This window comes from Nipponia nippon, unplaced genomic scaffold (genome assembly GCF_047370975.1).
Source record: "Nipponia nippon isolate SJK-2023a ecotype South Korea unplaced genomic scaffold, ASM4737097v1 scaffold_19, whole genome shotgun sequence".
Lineage (NCBI taxonomy): Eukaryota > Metazoa > Chordata > Aves > Pelecaniformes > Threskiornithidae > Nipponia > Nipponia nippon.
In genome coordinates this window covers 990,116-1,006,781 of record NW_028262335.1, presented here as the reverse complement: position 1 = coordinate 1,006,781, position 16,666 = coordinate 990,116, and the positions used below count along the sequence as shown (strand labels likewise).

The following is a 16,666-nucleotide window of genomic DNA, read 5'->3' as shown; positions in this document are numbered from 1 at the left end:
GGTGCCTAGCCGTAAACCAGCTTCTCTTGCAAATGTTGTTGTCATCTGCCTTGGGGGCGAAGTTTTTCCCAGTACGGAGTCTTCCTAGCTATAATTTTGGGATAACCGGTGAGGAATTGACACTGTAATTCTAAAAGGCTTTTTTGCTCCTTTAATCCTACAGGAGACCTTCAAACAACAGGTCTGTGTTACCAGAAGCAGTCCTTAGCCTGGGTTTATAGCTGGTTTTGGAGGAATGGGTCAGGAATGCTGTTCAGGGAGTGATTTCTAAACTCGTGTTTGAAGAAGTACCCCGAGTCCCTTTGTGCCCACGGGGTGCTGTTTCTCCAACTGCTTCAGGCCCTTGTTGGTTCCTCTCCGTGCTTTCCTACCAGATCACATGGGATCCAACACCCTGGTCTCCACCACGGGCTGCGCACAATGCACCGGGTGCTGCCGTGCATGGGGAAACGCGAGACATTCAGATCCGCCTCCCTACCAGACAGTCCTTAGGAAAATAGTGATGTTCTGCTGATATAAGTGATGCGGTATTTTGTGTCTCTTCTTCCAAAGACAACCTTTGTGTGATTGTCTGTCTGGTTTCTCTCAACGCCTTTTTAATCTGTTGTTTAATTTCCTGTATTAGGGGGTAAAAGGGTCAGGTGAAACTTAGCCGCTGGGTAGAGGAAAATGGTTGTAATAACTCTCCCACTTAAAGCGAGGCAGGAGAACTCCGTCTAGATGTAGCAGGTCTTATCGCTTGCTTGGCAGGCAGGGTGGTGGATGTGCGCAGAAACGTCGGGACAGATCAGAAACATTGGGACAGTGGGAACAGGGCTGAGATACGAACAGGGGATAGGAGGCAGAAAGGGAGGTGGGAAGCAGGAGAAGAGGCTGAATGTTTTATGAGCTGGTTGGTGAGCTCCAGGGCTGTTGTGGTGGGCAGTGGTCAGAGGAGCTAGGATGCAGATCTGGAAGGAATTGGGCTTCATTTGTTCCTCTGCTCACAGAAAGCCTTGTCTTGCAGAAGCCCAGCTGAAGGAGGTCGAGGAGATGCTGGAACAGGAAGGCTTGTCCGAAATAGCTCACAGTAATGCCAGCGAACAGATTGCTTATTTACTGGTGGAAAGAACGACGCTGCTGGAGAAACTGGAGATCGCAGATCAGAAGTTGAATTCGCGCAGCTACATCGACAGGCTGTGTGCGCCACAGCTTCAGGTACCTCCTGCTTTAGCTGCTCAGGCTGACTGAAAGCGCGCCGGGGAAAAGGTTGTCTTTGAGATACGTTTTTAACTAAAAAATATTTTTCCTATCTATGAGGACGCTGTGGATTCGTAATGCTGAAGTTGATTTCTTTATTAGTTTTCACACTTGCGTATTTACACTTTATTTGCTCCCACGTCTTGCATAGGGATAGTGAATAGGATTAATTTTAGCAGAGCGAATGTTGAAGAGTTTGTGATATAGTTGGTCTGAGGATCTTCATCGGGTAATAATGACTTTCTACTAATCCAGACTTCCTGATGATCCAGTATTTAATTTCAGATGACTGAGTTCCCCTGCAAGTCATTAATTTAAGAAAAAACCCTTCCCTATACATAAGGTGAGGTTAAAACTCTTCCCTTGTCTTCTAGCTGCTGAGCTAGAGGATGGAAGTTAAACAAATCTCTGTTTCCAAACTGAGTTCAGTAAATAAATTTCACAGCATGACTTGATGACTGGCAGGTCAGAGAGGACCGCCCACGTCTTGATTTTTTGCTGTCTTCTGAGGTCGAGAAGAAGAACGCTGACAAATGGTGGAGGAGCAGCAGCTACTGCGTGTTGGAGAGACCGTTAGTGACTGATCATCTCCGTTAGGGAGATCGCCCTCCCGCCAAGGCCACCGATCTCTACCTACTCCTCAATATGGCCCTTTCGCAGAACGGGAGCCCGGGAGCTGCTGGCTCTTGTAGCTGTTTCTCCCGCATTGCTGCGCTTGCTGGCCTCATCCATAACTTAGTTCTGACAGCAATGGCTGTTGGATGAACAGGAGCATAAAAATTGCTGCGCTAGGCCGGGTCTAGAGCCTGTTTAGCCCTGCAGTATTTGTGACTACAGAGCATTAAGTTTTTCTTCTTTTTCCCAATCTCCTCCTGGCACTTCAGAAGTGGCCAGGCCAGGTTGCCCCTCTCGAGGGAGAGGGGTTGCTCCTGCCTGGGCGAGCTTAGGGGAGAAGGCTCCAGGCTGCAAGGGGGACATGAGAGGGCCAGGAGCTGCAGCCCCCGCAACGAGCAGCCAGCCAGGATTCACAGGGAAGCCCTCCTGGGGACAGAGGGGACCGGCAGGGTTTGGTGACCTCCGAAGTCGGACTTGGCTGGAAGCAAGGGCTGCCTGCTGGGGCACAAGTAGGTGGAAAACTTGTGGACAGACCGTTTCGCTTCTGTCTCATCTTCTGTCGCTACCTTGAACTTTCTACAGTTTTAGGTTTCTAGTTTTTCATTCTGATAAAACTGGTTTGGAGTTGAAAAGCTTCTTGGCCTTTTTTGGGCGAGCTTGCTGGAGAAGGGAGGCTCGGCATACCTGCGGCACGGCTCGGCTTGGTTTTGGCTGTGTTGTGCTGTCTGACCAGAAGCCAAATGCAAAACCTCAGAAGCCAAATGCAAAACCTCAGAAGCCAAATGCAAAACCTCAGAAGGCAGTGTCATAGGAGGGCAAATATGTCATGACAGTTCATCGGAAATGCTCCCCTTGCCTCCAGTGGCACGCAGTGTCTGAACCAGAGGTGCTATCGTTGTGTCTGGTAGTCCTTGATTAATTTTTTTCTTCCATGAATTTGGTTGCTTGTGAAACCCGTGCAGTTTTCTTACATCCTCAACGTCTTGTAACAAGGACTTTCACAGTTCAGTTACTGTCACGTGAAGGTCCTTTGTTTCAGCCTGCCATCTCCTGGCTTCGTTGGATGCTCTCCAGCTCTTCTATTAAGAGGCGGTGAACAATTGCCTTTTTATCTGCCTTTTCTGTGCCACTTGGCATTTTACTGACCTCAAGAGCATCCCCTTCTGGCTGGAGAGTCCTAGCAGGCCTAACTGTTGTAGGGTTGGATGTCATTCGGGATTCATCCGTGCTACAGTAACACCTTCAGGTGTAAATACCCACCTCAATCAAAGAATCTGTTTGCAGTGAGGCAGAGAAACTTCCCTGATGCGCTGGCTCCCACTCTCGGATAGAAAACGCCTCTCTGCAAATCCTGGATAATCTACCCGTGAATGCCTGCCGCTCGATACAAACGTTTGCTGCGTGTTTTCCTACGAAGCAGTGTAATAGAAACTCCCCTGTAGTTAAAAAGGGGAAGCAGAGCTGTAACCTTCCAAAGAAATGCCAGTTAACCACGTCTGCTACCGAGCATCGCCAGGTGTGATCGGCTTTGCTCTTCCTTCAGTGCCACGGCTGGGCAAGGGGAGTAGGGCCAGGGCAAACGAAGGATGCAGATGCCTGCAAGTCTGATGTGGAGTCCGAACCTCCTTGCGTGGAGCTCGTCCTGCTGAGGATGCAGCTGACTTCTAGCAGTCCCCTCTCAGGACCGTTCTTTCTAACGATCCCGTAACGAACGTGGTTCGGTAACAATCTGCTCTTGAACGCTGGATAAAGATGGAGAGAGTGTTGTTGCAGCTGGGCTGGGTGAAGGACAGAGCCAAGGCAAAGGCTTGGACGTGGAGATAATATAGGCTGTCCGCGTGAAGAACAACGTGGAGTTTACTTGAATCCCTCCTGGTGTGTGGTGCCAGAGTCCCCTGGTAGGCAGGCAGGCCTGTAACTACCTGACTTTTACCCACTTTTCATGCAGCTGTTTAGAGGAGTGAGGCTTATCAAAGGAACATGTATTCTTGCATGAGCAAAACACATTATAAGCTTAACGCTCCTCATTGCAAACCAAAGGCGACTTCTCTGCAGTTCTTATACTGGGCACCTTTCTTCCTGTGTTTTTAAAACCAGGTGAAAGACACACTTTCCAGGAAAACAGTTTCTCTGAAGCGGGCTGTTTTTTCTCCCCAGATGATGTCATTGCTGTCCATGCTTGTGAACTAGAAACTGTTGATTAAGCCCTCCATTGTTTGGGGTAGCATCACACTTGTTTTACCGAATCACTAGAGTCACAGCAGTGTTACAGGTTAATAGGTTAATTACTCTTGTTACTGTGTTTACTGGAACGTGTAGCCTTTCTTATTCTCAAATGATCTGTTACGTACTTGTTTCGCTCTGAGACTGGAGGTCCAGATAAGTTCCTGTCTGTTACAGAAATGAATGCAGCTTTTAGCTAGACTGCTCAAGCATAATTGATTTTTTTGACACGTCCTCGCTAATGCAAAAAGCCGGGGTACAAACATGCGTCTTTGCGTGGTCATCTCTAGTATATACGTGGGGAAATGCTTTCTGAGCTCTGGTAGAAAGCATGGCACGTACAAGCATGCTCTCCTCTCTAGGGCCAAGGTGTAAAATATTGATGACAACCAGCCTCCTGAGCGTTAGCAGATCCTCGGTGCCGGTTCATGGGTGCAGGCTGCAGGGGAGCAGGAATCTGTTGACCCGATAAGTGGTTCAAAAGAAGAGGCCATGGGGAAGTAACCCAGTGTTACTCCCATAAAGTGAGTCAAGTGTACTCAGCACCCATATAGTTCTGTGGGCAAAGCTGAGCCCACAGGCTCCAAAAGGAAGATGCCAAGGAGATCACAGGTTTAAAAAAAAAGAAGTAGTGAACCTGCAGATTTCCCAGTACTAGCTGAGACAACTGAGGGATTTTCACAAGTATTTGGGGTAACTCTGGTTGAAACGTTCTCTTCAAATATAACGTATGATTACAAACCCCCTTCTCATCAAAGTATGTCGAAGCTGAAAATCCTACACACTGGTGTCGAGGGATACGTGGCAGCGTGCTTTCTGGTGGTGGTGATTTATTACATCTCTTTCTGTGCAAGGATGAGTTTGATCACATTCATCAGATCTTAGAAGATGAACTCCAACAACATGAATCCACGCAGCTTACTGGAGAGACAACGCATAAGGTAACACATTTGCATGTTTTCCTGCTGATGACATGGCACATAGTTGAGATTTCAAGCAGTGGGTCTGTTCTTAAGTGTGCCGTGAGGTTTTTTATTGTTTTTTAGCTGATAGGATGCGAGTGAGCTCTGAACTTCAGGCTGTGCAACCACATCAGCCTGGTGCTACACGAGTTAATTGCTTCTGCTGAGAGCTAGGGCTAACATCTCGCCAGCTTTGGGTCAGGGCTGGCTTGTAAGTGCTCACGTGCCTTTAATGGTAGTCACAAAGAAATGTCATTGGAGATGAGTGGACCAAAGTTGAGGGGGTGAGAAATAGCTCCTTTTATATCAGCTGAAGTGACTTTTCTGCAGAATCATAGGTCGGTGGGTGCAGTCTCTGGCTCCTGCACTCCAGGAGCAAGTGCAGACTGGAAGAGGAGGTTAGCAGTGCAGCCTGGCTTGGGGCTAGCTCTCACAACGGCCATGGGACCACAAACATGCAGAATTCATAGAATCATAGAATGTCCTGAGTAGGAAGGGACCCACAAGGATCATCGAGTCCAACTCCTGTCCCTGCACAGGACAACCCCAAAATTCACACCCTGTGTCTGAGGGCGTTGTCCAAATGCTTCTTGAATGTTGTCAGGCTTGGCGCCATGACTGCCTCCCGGGGGAGCCTGTCCCAGTGCTCCACCACCCTCTGGGTGAAGAACCTTTTCCTAATGTCCAACCTAACCCTCCCCTGGCATAGCTTCCCGCCGTTCCCTCGGGTTCTAGCATTGGCCATCAGGGAGAAGAGATCAGCGCCTGCCCCTCCTCTCCCCCTCGTGAGGAAGCTGTAGACCGCGATGAGGTCTCCCCTCAGTCTCCTCTTCTCCAGGCTGAACAGACCAAGTGACTTCAGCCGCTCCTCGTACAGCTTCCCCTCTAAACCCTTCACCACCTCCGTGGCTCTCCTCTGGACCCTCTCTAGTAGCTTCGTATCCTTTTTGTACTGTGCGGCCCAGAGCTGCACGCAGCACTCAAGTGCAGAGCAGAGCGGGACCATCCCCTCCCTCGCCCAGCTGGCAATGCAGCGCTTGATGCACCCCAGGACACGGCTGGCCCTCCTGGCTGCCAGGGCACACTGTTGGCTCGTGTTCAACTTGCTGTCAACCAGAACCCCCCGATCCCTCTCCGCGGGGCTGCTCTCCAGCCTCTCCTTCCCCAGGCTGTACGTACATCCAGGGTTGCCATGTCCCAGGTGCAAAATCCGGCACTTGCCCTTGTTAAACTTCATACGGTTGGCGATTGCCCAGCTCTCTCATTTGTCCAGATCTCTCTGCAGGGCCTCTCTGCCCTCGAGAGCGTCAGCGGCTCCTCCCAGTTGTGTGTCATCAGCAAACTTCGATAACAAACCTCCAAGTCCTGCGCCCAAGTCCTTTAGGAAGATATTGAAGAGCACTGGCCCCACCATGGATCCCTGCGGAACCCCGCTAGTGACTGGTCGCCAGCCCGATGTCACCCCATTTCCTATAACCCTGGGAGCCCGACCCGTCAGCCAGTTGCTCGCCCGCTGCATTAGGTGTTGATCCAGCTGGATGCTGGACATTTTGTCCTTGGAGCAAACTCTCACGGGGTGTGGTGGAGCCCTCTGCTTGGAAAACCTCATATATTATGTGTTTGAAAATGCGTCATAATTAACGGCATTGTCTCAGGGAGGGAAAAACAGAGCCTTGTGTAGGGAAACAGCCGCCCCATGCTGTTCAACACCTGTGGTTTTGCACGTGTCCGTGGTGAAGAGGGTTATCCACTGCGTGGCTGTCTCTGCAGTGGCTTCCCCGAGCTCACCTGCCCTCTGTTTGTGTTCCCACCTTGTTCTGGTGGGTCAGGAGTAGTGCGGAGGAAGGACCTGCCTCGGTCCCATCAGCGGGAGGGTTATCTCGTTTCCGTTGGAGTGTTAGCCCTTGTGATTCAGTCCTACAGGGAAGAGCTGGAGAGGGAGCAAGCGTCACGTGCAAGAGTTGAACGAGATCTGGATGAGGCCACGCAGAGGCTGATGATGGCCCAGGAGGAGATCCGGAGGTTGACAGACGAGCTGGATGCACAACGAAAGGAGCAGAGCAAAATAGGTCAGCACTTCTCTTGTGGCCACTCCTAATTACTGGCCTGCACTTAGCCCACCCCTGGTCAGTGTAAGCCTTGGACTTCTCACCCGGGGGAGCTGGAGGCAGGCTGTCCTGTGTCCTCTCTGCTTGTAATGCGGAAAAATCAGCGTCAGATGTTAGCCTGGTACCTAGGGGATCTGAATGCAGTCGTTAACAGTCACAAATCAGTTCATTCTGAGTGGGGAAAGCTGAGACATGGGGTTATCGGATCCATGATGACGGCAGCAGAGTCTTGACTGCCTTCCTCTCCCTGGCTCATACAGGGAGAAATTCGTGCCCTAGGAGGGGATGGAGGGGAAATGATGACTTGGTCCAGAAACAGAGGTAAAATACCACGTGCACAGTGTTAGCACAGCCGGACCACTCATCTCTGGGTTCTTCAGGTGCTGTGTTTGGGGTGCTGCCTCCTTAGGAGCCATTAACAAGTGCTCCCAGCCGGAGCTTATCAGCAGTCTTGAAGTGACTGGTTAGATTCTTATCACTGCTAATATTTGCTTATCCTCCTTATTGAAATAACTGTTGTTGACCAGCCCTTAAGTATTACTTTTTTTTTTTTTTTTTAAATATTGACTGTAAAAAGAAAGTTTTCTAGAGGGAAATCAAACTACTTGATAAAGCTCCTATTGGAGTGGTCCCTAAAGCCAGGTGCTTCGCTGCTACCTCCTACAGGAGATTTCCTGAGCAAAACACTGTTTTCTGGATGCTTTTTCTCTGGGTTACTTACGTCGTCCCCAAATCTGTGATGCAGAATTTCAGTGGACAACAGCAAAATGCGATAACGTGTTCCTGCCCCATGTGCCTTTGCAGAGACTGATTCACTTAGGGAGACCGGTACCATCTGGGTAGGGTTTATGTGCAAATCACAGGTCCTGACGCTGACCTCGCGGCTCACGCACAGCACTCAGGCCTAGCTAAACCTTCTAGCCGGCCTCCAAACCCATCATTTACAGGCTTTTAATCAAAGGCAGGGCAATGAGCACTCTGCGGGTATCTGCTTTGTGTATCGATTAATACCCGTGCGTCCCTGGGGACGGAGCGAGCGCGGTGTTGCAGCCTGCAAACAGTACTGCTTCTCCAGATCACGGACGGGCTGCAGCGTGCGACTCCTCTCAGTGGATGGTAGCCTGCGTGGGGAAATCGGTGTTTTATAATCTCCTTAAGTATCAAATGAATATAAGGCTTTCCAAACTGTGAGTAAGGGTTTAATGCTTGTTATGTCTGTGTGGTTTATTATGCCGCGAGTATTAGTGTGCAAAATTAGTGTTATAACATCTTAGCGGCTTCCCCGATGATGTATATCTGCATGCCTTCTCCTCCCGATGAGCTTCAGAGCCAACTGTTCTATAAATGAATTGATTTTCTAATAAAAACGTAAAACGAAATCTCTGATCTTTAGTAGAACTCCACTTAAACAGTGTATTTTGGGTCAACGATAACTTCCAGCTGCTTGCTTGCATGGAAGAGAAAATACGAAATTGCTCCTGGCCAGTTTGCAGCCCAGTTATTGGGTCTTTGGTGATTAGAGATTTTAAATTGTGTGCCTAGCCATCTGCCGCTTTCATTTTTCTGTTCAGTTTTCCTTCAACTCTGTATTTAACAAAGTGCATTAAAAATGTTGCTGAGTTTTGAAGCATACAAACGGACTGCTGCAGCAAAACTCTCTCTTCGTTATCCTTGTAGGATCAGCCTTGCGGTCAGCCCTGCAAGCACCCGAGAGCCCGGAGGAAGGATGGAGAGAGAGTGGTAAGTCAGGCTACTTGCAAGCAGAGAAGATCCAGAATTTTATCGAGGCTTTCTGTAGGGGTAAGCAGGCTTTTCAGCAAAATGAACACTTTGGTAGAAGGTGTTCCTTGCCTTTTATTTTAAATCCAAAACTGAAAATCCAATATTGAAATCCTTGTTTGAAACAGGGGTTTGGGGTTTTTTTGCCAGATTGGGACGAAGAAAGAAGGCATGTTTTTATTTTTGCCCGAATAACAGTCAAATTTCAGCTGAAATTTCCTGTGCCCAGCATTAAACTGAAAAGGGAAAAATCTTTGTTCACCTTTTCCGTAAGGAAAACTGTCTTCTCGCTAGTTTTGCTTAGGATTAGGATACCGGTGTATACGTGGACACATTTCTGTCAGTGTGCTCCTAGTACAAACATCTTTTCCTATTTCTTGCACTTGAAATACTAGACAGTCTGCATTAATTGGTGTGATGGCTGCATATGTTTATTGATTCAGGCTCGAAGGGTTGGTATACAGCTGTAATTTTTACTGTACTGGCCGTTTAATAGATATTAGTGCTAGCACAACGCTGATACGTTAACTGTGATTGTGTTTCTGCTTGCAGCAAATTATTAATTTTATGATGAAAATAAGAAATAGGGCTGTTTGGGTTTTTCAAAGCTTACCCGAGTTGTTTGTGAAACCTATGTCTAAATATCTGAGGTGAGGCATTTTCCATGATCTAGAGGTAAACCGAATCCCTGGAATAACTAGGGAGAGATTGCTGTGCCCCTGTAACAAACATAGCACTGCTGTTGAACCTGGATCTCCAGAAACGTAAACCTCTACTATGTGAGTTCTTACTCGCTCGTATGTAGGGGAACTCCCCTCTGCGCTGTCGCACACGTACACCTCTGCATAAGGGCAACGCGATTTCAGAAACTTTATTTATGTCAGAGCCCCTCTCTGAGCTTGGTCAAGGTCCGAACCGGTGTGGGTGACCAGTTTGTTCTGTTCTGTACAGACAGGACTGAGCTCCAGAAGGCCATGGAGCACAACAGCAGACTGGACAAGGAAATTCTGGCGCTGCGAGCACGGGTCCAAACGCTCGACTTGGAAAGAAAAGCGTTCCTCGATCTGGTGAGTACCCATCTCCTGCTGCCGGATCTCCTCATCTGCCGGGGCACCGACGAGCCTCTGCGTAGCCGACGCTCCTGGGCTGGCTCCTGACATTCGTCCCTACTCCTTAACCTGCCCTGCCTCTCTATTTCCCCTCTCTTTTCTATAGGCAGTCTTTCTAGAGCTGCGGTTCTGCTGTTTCATGGCTCGTGGAGTAATAAACTTTGGGAAACGGGCAGAATAAATAACCAAAGAGTGTTTCAAAGCAGCTGCTGTTACTGAAGCCCTGAAAAAAAAAATCGTCTCTCACAGCACCCTTCAGTGCAGGAGGAGTTCGATACTTCACCGACACCGAGGGGGCTGCGCGCGCTCAAACTGAGCGCGTGTTTTAGGGCTTGCAGTGTCGAGCCCTGAAATCCGTGTTCTCCTGTGCCCGGTGTACAGGATCAGCTCGATGCTTTCTGTTACCGGCCCATGTTTGCGCCGGATCAAGTGGGTAAATAGAGTAAGCAACTTTTCTACCTTTTCCTGGGGACTGTTATTAAAGACAGCGAGTAAGTTTAAAGCCCAATACTAGCTATTTTTTAAACAATTTTAAGTTTATGCTCATGTTTTGATGCCTCTCAGCCTCCTTGACTTTTTAATGTGGCTATGTTGATTTGGTCAGTAGAAGATAAACTTACTGCTTTCCATTTTGTGTGGCCTTTCTTAAGTGAATGCCATTGCTATTCGTTTAATGTTTGACGTAATAAATGTAGGATTCTTGAAATGCAATCATCTTTATCAACAAGATAGTTCCTTACTGAGATTGCCAATAGTGAATTAATATAGCAATCTGTTTCCCATTAAAATGTGTCATTTGGCACAAATTCTGGTTCTGTTCTTAACTCTCAAACTCTTTATATCAGTCCTTCAGCAGCCTGTAATTGGTTGCCCGCAGTCTGTCATTACTTATGCCCCCTCAGCACAGGTAGCTCAGCAGCTGTCTTGTGAGTCTCTTGGATTAAAACCAGTATTTTTAAATTAATATAAGTATCTCTGAGAATACCATGCCCGTCTCTTTACTGTAATATCGAAGACTTACTCTCTTGAACGTAATTTATTCACATTAGAGGATTTAAAAATTTTAGTATGTAGTTCTGTTACTTGCGTTTAAAAAAGTTGCTGGTTCTTCCTTAGCGTGGAGTCTAAGCATATCTGTAATCTCAAACCCTGTATTTACAGGACAGTCTGTTTGTGGGTCTGCAAAAAAAATATTATTTAGTTCATATTCCTCAGCTTACATTTTTTTTTTTATTCCAAATAACGTTTTCTTTGCTTTAGGACAGTGCTTCTTTCAGTCACTATGTACACACGTGTGTGTGCGTGTGTATATATATTTTAATATATATTAAAAAAAATACATCTACACAAAAAATATACAGATACATGTAAGGTATTGTTTTCTCTGTACAGAAAAAAACAATGTGGCCAGACTGAGATCACTTCCATCCAACCCTGTTGTTAAGCTAAATGCAAATTACCTTTATTCCTTAGGAATGAGGTTTAACTGTCGGCATAGAAGTTAGAAACCCACGATTTTTCATTTGTAGATGCTGAAAGCGTACTTTATTACGAGCCACAGGAGTTCTGCATCCTAAAGTCCTTTTTTTCCGCCTGTGAGCGATGGACAGCCGGGTGAGGAGCAGGCTGGCCACCCGGCTCTGGTTTGGTGTCTGTGGGACACGGACCTCGGCCCTGCGGTGTGCTTCACCGCTCGGAGTAGCGAGCCTTAACCGCGCGGGAGCTGGCGTCTGTGTGGCGTGAGTGAGTCCGTGTGAGTGGGCTCTGCAGGTGCCTGTGGGTGTGGATGGAGGCACAGCACGAGGCCGAAGAAAGGAAACGCTGAGGAGGTGGTGTGGGAGAGCTCTGCAGCGGCTGATAGCTCCGGAGACTAGCAGTGCGGTTAAATCTGCAAAAAACGATAAACCTGGGACACCAGCGGTCCGCTGAACCTGTGCCAAGGTCCCTGGCATCGACTGCGTGAGGCTGAGGTGGCATCCGCGTGTGCTGCTGGGCACACTTAGCGTACAGGATTATATCTGCATCTGATGAAGGTGAGGACTTGAGGAACGCCCATCCAGAAGCCACCGCGGCGTGACCCTGCGCTTCCCAGGCTGGGGTTGGCCTCCCACCTATTCCTCCAACCCGTAGCCAAGAGTGAGTGTGTGAGTACGTGACTGTGCGACGTGAACAGTTACCTGCTAAGAATAATATTATATGGATCCTGTCGATAACAGCAAAGCCTGCAAGGTGTCCTCAGAAACAGCGGTCGTCATCTGTCTGCCTCTCTGCACTCCATCCCATTCAGTAAAAGGGAATGTACCGCATGTGCATGATCAGTAATTGAAATAAATGAAGAAAAATCGCTTGCCCTTGAACGCAGCGCGGCGTTGCCCCTTTTACTGTTCTTTACCTCTCTGAATAGTCTGAGGCCACCCAGTTGGAGCAGCCACATGATCTCAACCAATCCTTCAAGCTGAGTGGTTAATATTAATAAATCTGCAGTTTATCTACAGCAAATTTGAAGGGAATCTTAATTCTCTAAGACAGCAAGATGAACGTTCACCAAAAATAAAAGCAAATGTTTTCCTTTTGAAGGTTGAACAGCTCAAAGAGGAGATCTGTGAGTATCAGAAGAGCGAGAAGCAAGTACTTCCATTGCCTGCGCCAACCGAGGCTGACGAAGTTGCAGCGTCCTCGCTGCAGGTATTTTCAAGGGCTTTTTGTCTGCCGTTCTAGAAAGCAAATGGAGCAAACAGGCCCCCTTCCGCGTTTCAGCCCCGTGCCGTAAACGAAGACGCGCGGCTTGCCGTGCAGAAACGCTTGCGTTCTCCTTTCTGCGCACGTGTGAGTGCATCCTGTGCAGTGTGACAGAGGATTTATGCTGGGCAGGACAAATACACTCCTGCATAGAGCATGTCTGTTGGCGTAAGCTAATACCCACTAGTGCCTTCATATTGTTATGGGTCTTGGGGGTTTTTTTCTCTCCTATGGCTGGTGGGTTATCTAATGCAGATGGAGTAGTAGATGTAGCTTATGTTTTCTGGTTGTCTTGTTTGTTTATGGGAGACTCGGGTAGCTTTGGAATCACGGTGTGCTAAGATTTCAGTCTTAATTATGTGCTAACTCGTCATTTTCTCTTCGGTCACAGGCCACAGAGGACGAAGGGAGGGCTGAAGGAGACCACATTTCAGGCAAAGCTGGCTCAGATCAAGACGACAGATATCAGAGTAGTGAAACACTTCATAAAAGGTGAGCAATGTAAAAATCCTTCTTCATCTTTTGTGTTTTCACTGTGGCTTATCTGGTGCTCTGGTTGCTGGTATTCTGTCTTGCAGAGTGCGTTTAAGTATTGGGTTCTTTAGAATACTCTTTGGTACCAGCTTTGTTCCTCTGCTCCCAAACCGGAAAGTTTGGAGGTAATGCAGGCCTGAGTGGGTCTGGAGCCCTTGGCATCAAGCAGGCGGGCTGTTTGCTGGTGCTTTCTCCAGTTTGTTGCTTTTCTAAAAGAATAGGGTTGGGCTTTTGTGGCTCTCTGCAGACAAGAGTGTTCTTTTCAAAATTGTTTTGCTGCTGGGAAGATTTCTCTGGATTTGGTTCCTGTCCAGGAGTGTACCAAGACAACTTGGCTTTCAGACTTAAATATGTAGACTGGGATTTTTAAGGGAAGTCAAAGCTTCATTCTGCTGTGGCCTGCTCAGGAAGCTGCTGCTGCACCTCTTCTGGCAGGTTCAAGGAGGAAAGGGGGTTTCATCCCATCTCTTTCTCTTTTATTTTTCCTCCCCCCACCCCCCCTCAAATGCCCAAGCCTGTTCCTCTGCCTCAAGCACTTGAATTTGCCATTGCCTCTCCGCTGTTAGCATCCTCGTGCCTGACCAGTTCTCTCCCCAGACCTTCATCATGACTCGTGTGTAGAGCCCATCACCAATAATTCCCATGCGTCGCCACCTAAATAAGAGCAGGCACAGGTCATGCTGGATGCGAGACTCGAAATCAGCAGGACAGAAATATCCCATAGTGAAAAACGCATTGGGTCTTCCTCGCCAGCGATAAGCGGTTTGGATGTGGGTCAGTGTGTTTACATAGCAGTTCTAGCCTCGGTGATGTTGGTCTTTGGTGCGTAGGTGCCGAGAGGTGATTGAAAACATCGAGGGCAGGAATTCACAGCTCCTTCACAAGCTGCAAAAACTGGAGCAGGAGCACGAGGGTTTGGTTGAGCGCAATGAAGAGCTGGAATCAATTCTGGGAGAGACGCAGATCCAAACCAAGCAGGAGAAGGAACAGTTTGAGAGTGAGGTGGAGGGACTTCACCGGAAAGTAAGTAAGGAATGGAAGAAATCTGGGTCGGTTTTGTTTAATTCTAGCTGCTTTTCTCTCTACATGTTGATTAGTAAAATAAAATGATGTTTGACCTAAACCTGCATGCTGCTTTGTTTAGTTTGACAAGAAATGTGACTAGCAAAATCCGCCGGTTTCAGAAAAGAGGGGAAAAGAAGGAAAAAGTTCCAGCAGTGAGTAAATGGTGCTTGTTTGGAGGTGCCGATTCCCCCAGTGTCACAGCAGCATCGTCTTTTCCAGCTCCTGTCCCCCCTCCTTGGTGCCTGGGCAAGCAGAGTGAACTAGCTAACGTACCTCCTGCGCCCACAGGCGTGAGATCAGGCCGCGCTCCTTTCCCATCCAGCCTTTCTGTCCGTGTGGGCTGTGCACCCTTCAGTTTCTTGGCTGAGCTGAAGCAAAGCCTTTTTGTTTCAAATTTTAAGTCGCGTCTTTTTTCCTCTGGAGCTATTTCTTCTGAACCTCTTGTAGCTTAGAAGCTCTTATTTCCCCTGAGAGGCTCTCCTAGATGGCATCAGAGCTCCTGACGGACTTCAGCGTCTGTCTCCTGCAGGGACTGCTTTTCCAGTTTGGACAGTCGTTTCTTCTGCCTGCAGTTCCTGGTGAAGAGCAAGTTCCAGGAAGCCCTAAGTCCTCTTGAGGCTCAGAAGAGAGGCAAGAGGTTTTCCTGAAGCCCATGAGTTGTCCCTTAACCTGGCACCCATGACAGAAGTCCAGGCTTTGACTTGAATCCCTAACCCCTCTCCAGGCCTGTCCGACAGATGAAAATGGCCAGTGTGGGACACTGATGCTCCTTGATCCCAGGAAAGGTCACCAGTTAAGCCTGCTGATGACAAAAGATTGCACTTTTGGCTTTTCCCCAGGCACAGCATCTTGGAGACCTGTCAGCCCGTGTGGCAAACACCAAGGTGCTTCTGGGTGCGGGGGGCCAGGACCTGCAGTGCCTGGGCACATCCCTGCTGAAAATAACAAATCTGAGGGGACAGTGAGTTTCTCTCGTCACCTGCTGTCTCTTGCTGCAGCATCTGCTGTTGAACGGGGCAGGCATGGCTGGACACAGGTTTTCCAAGAGCTGTGCTAAGCTGATACATCTGGAGAAGCTCGGCTCAATCTTGATCGAGGTGTGATCTCACCAGTCTCTCTCTCCTGTGCCCTACGCGATTCGGGCACCCTCAACCCGGGGCAATCTGGATCTTTTCCTGTTAATAGGACAAGACTATTGAGATCATCCTTTGACTTTAGGAGGTTGATAGAAAGTCTTCGTTATTTCCACTCATCTGCATGTGACAGTCAGGGAGCCTCTGGGAAACTGCAGAGGTGAAGCACCCTGTTGATTATCTGGTTTACCAGAACCATGGCAACATTAGAGGTCTCCTTGCAACACCTGCAGAGCCTTCTCCTTTTGAGCAAGGATTAAGTTATTGCTGAAGCTTCTCAGCCTGATGCTGCCTTTGTCAGAGTGGTCTTTAGCCTCGATTTGCTGGAGGGACTCTCTCTCCATCCCTCTGGAGGTAGCTCCGTGAGGAGCGCCCGCGCTTACCGACTGGTTTGTGACTGCTTGCCCCCAGGGACAAATACTGTTTGCAGCATTTGCACAGCATCACTACCAGGGTGTGTGATCCCTTATAGACAGGGCAGCTGAAGAATTTACAGCCAGAGAGAACAGAGGAGGCCAGAAGTTGGTCTTGCTAGGTCGGTAGGTGGGCTTTTCCCCCAAAAGGCTGGCTGAGGACGTCTTTTCCTCTGGCTGAAGCCCTGCTGCCTGGCCAGAAGCTCTTCCTTCCTTGGGCTGAGTTGCCCTCTCCCCTCTGTCCGTGATTAAGAGATGCTCTCTGTAGCGGTCGTGGTCCTGGATTGCCAGGCGGCAGGACCGGCCCGTAGAGGACCTTGGTTTTCTGAGGTGAGAAGGAAGGGCACGCACAGGTTTTCAACCAGGAGTGAGCGGTGCTCGGCCATGTCCCTACGCTCGTGGTTGTGTTAAAATGTGATGTGGGAGATAGTCCAGGTGTGAAGGCATATCCCATGTGAATGCTGAAGCAGCCACACATCTCCAAGATGAATTGTTCAAAGGAAGAAAAGACGAATTACTTGTAGCCTCTGGCAGTGAGGAAGAAGTCTTTAAATACAGTGAAACAGACTGAAGGCATGTTCAAATATCTTAATGAAGGATGCCAGCAGACATCATGTTTCTAAGGCTGTAGCTGAGGAGCCAAGGGCAGGCTCTCTGATGGGAATGGCAAACGGTCTGCCCACCATGACTGTGCTTTTGTTTAAATCAGGGTTTGTTCAGCACACACTGAAATGTTTCCCACTTTCT

The 16,666-nt window shown here is 48.5% G+C and overlaps 1 protein-coding gene across 9 annotated transcripts in view; it reads left to right on the top strand.

Moving 5' to 3' along the window:
- CCDC30 (coiled-coil domain containing 30) overlaps positions 1-16,666 on the top strand; it is a 40,190-nt gene that overhangs the window by 7,162 nt on the left and 16,362 nt on the right. For 8 of the 9 annotated variants that reach the window (XM_087755702.1, XM_087755704.1, XM_087755705.1 and 5 more), the window contains 8 exons: positions 1,007-1,197; positions 4,932-5,018; positions 6,955-7,108; positions 8,825-8,887; positions 9,878-9,993; positions 12,613-12,720; positions 13,166-13,266; positions 14,139-14,331. In XM_087755702.1, coding sequence (XP_087611828.1) covers positions 1,007-1,197; positions 4,932-5,018; positions 6,955-7,108; positions 8,825-8,887; positions 9,878-9,993; positions 12,613-12,720; positions 13,166-13,266; positions 14,139-14,331 — 1,013 coding nt within the window. Of the gene's footprint in view, positions 1-163; positions 528-1,006; positions 1,198-4,931; positions 5,019-6,954; positions 7,109-8,824; positions 8,888-9,877; positions 9,994-12,612; positions 12,721-13,165; positions 13,267-14,138; positions 14,332-16,666 lie in introns of all 9 variants that reach the window. The other variant, XM_087755707.1, reaches the window with a different exon arrangement.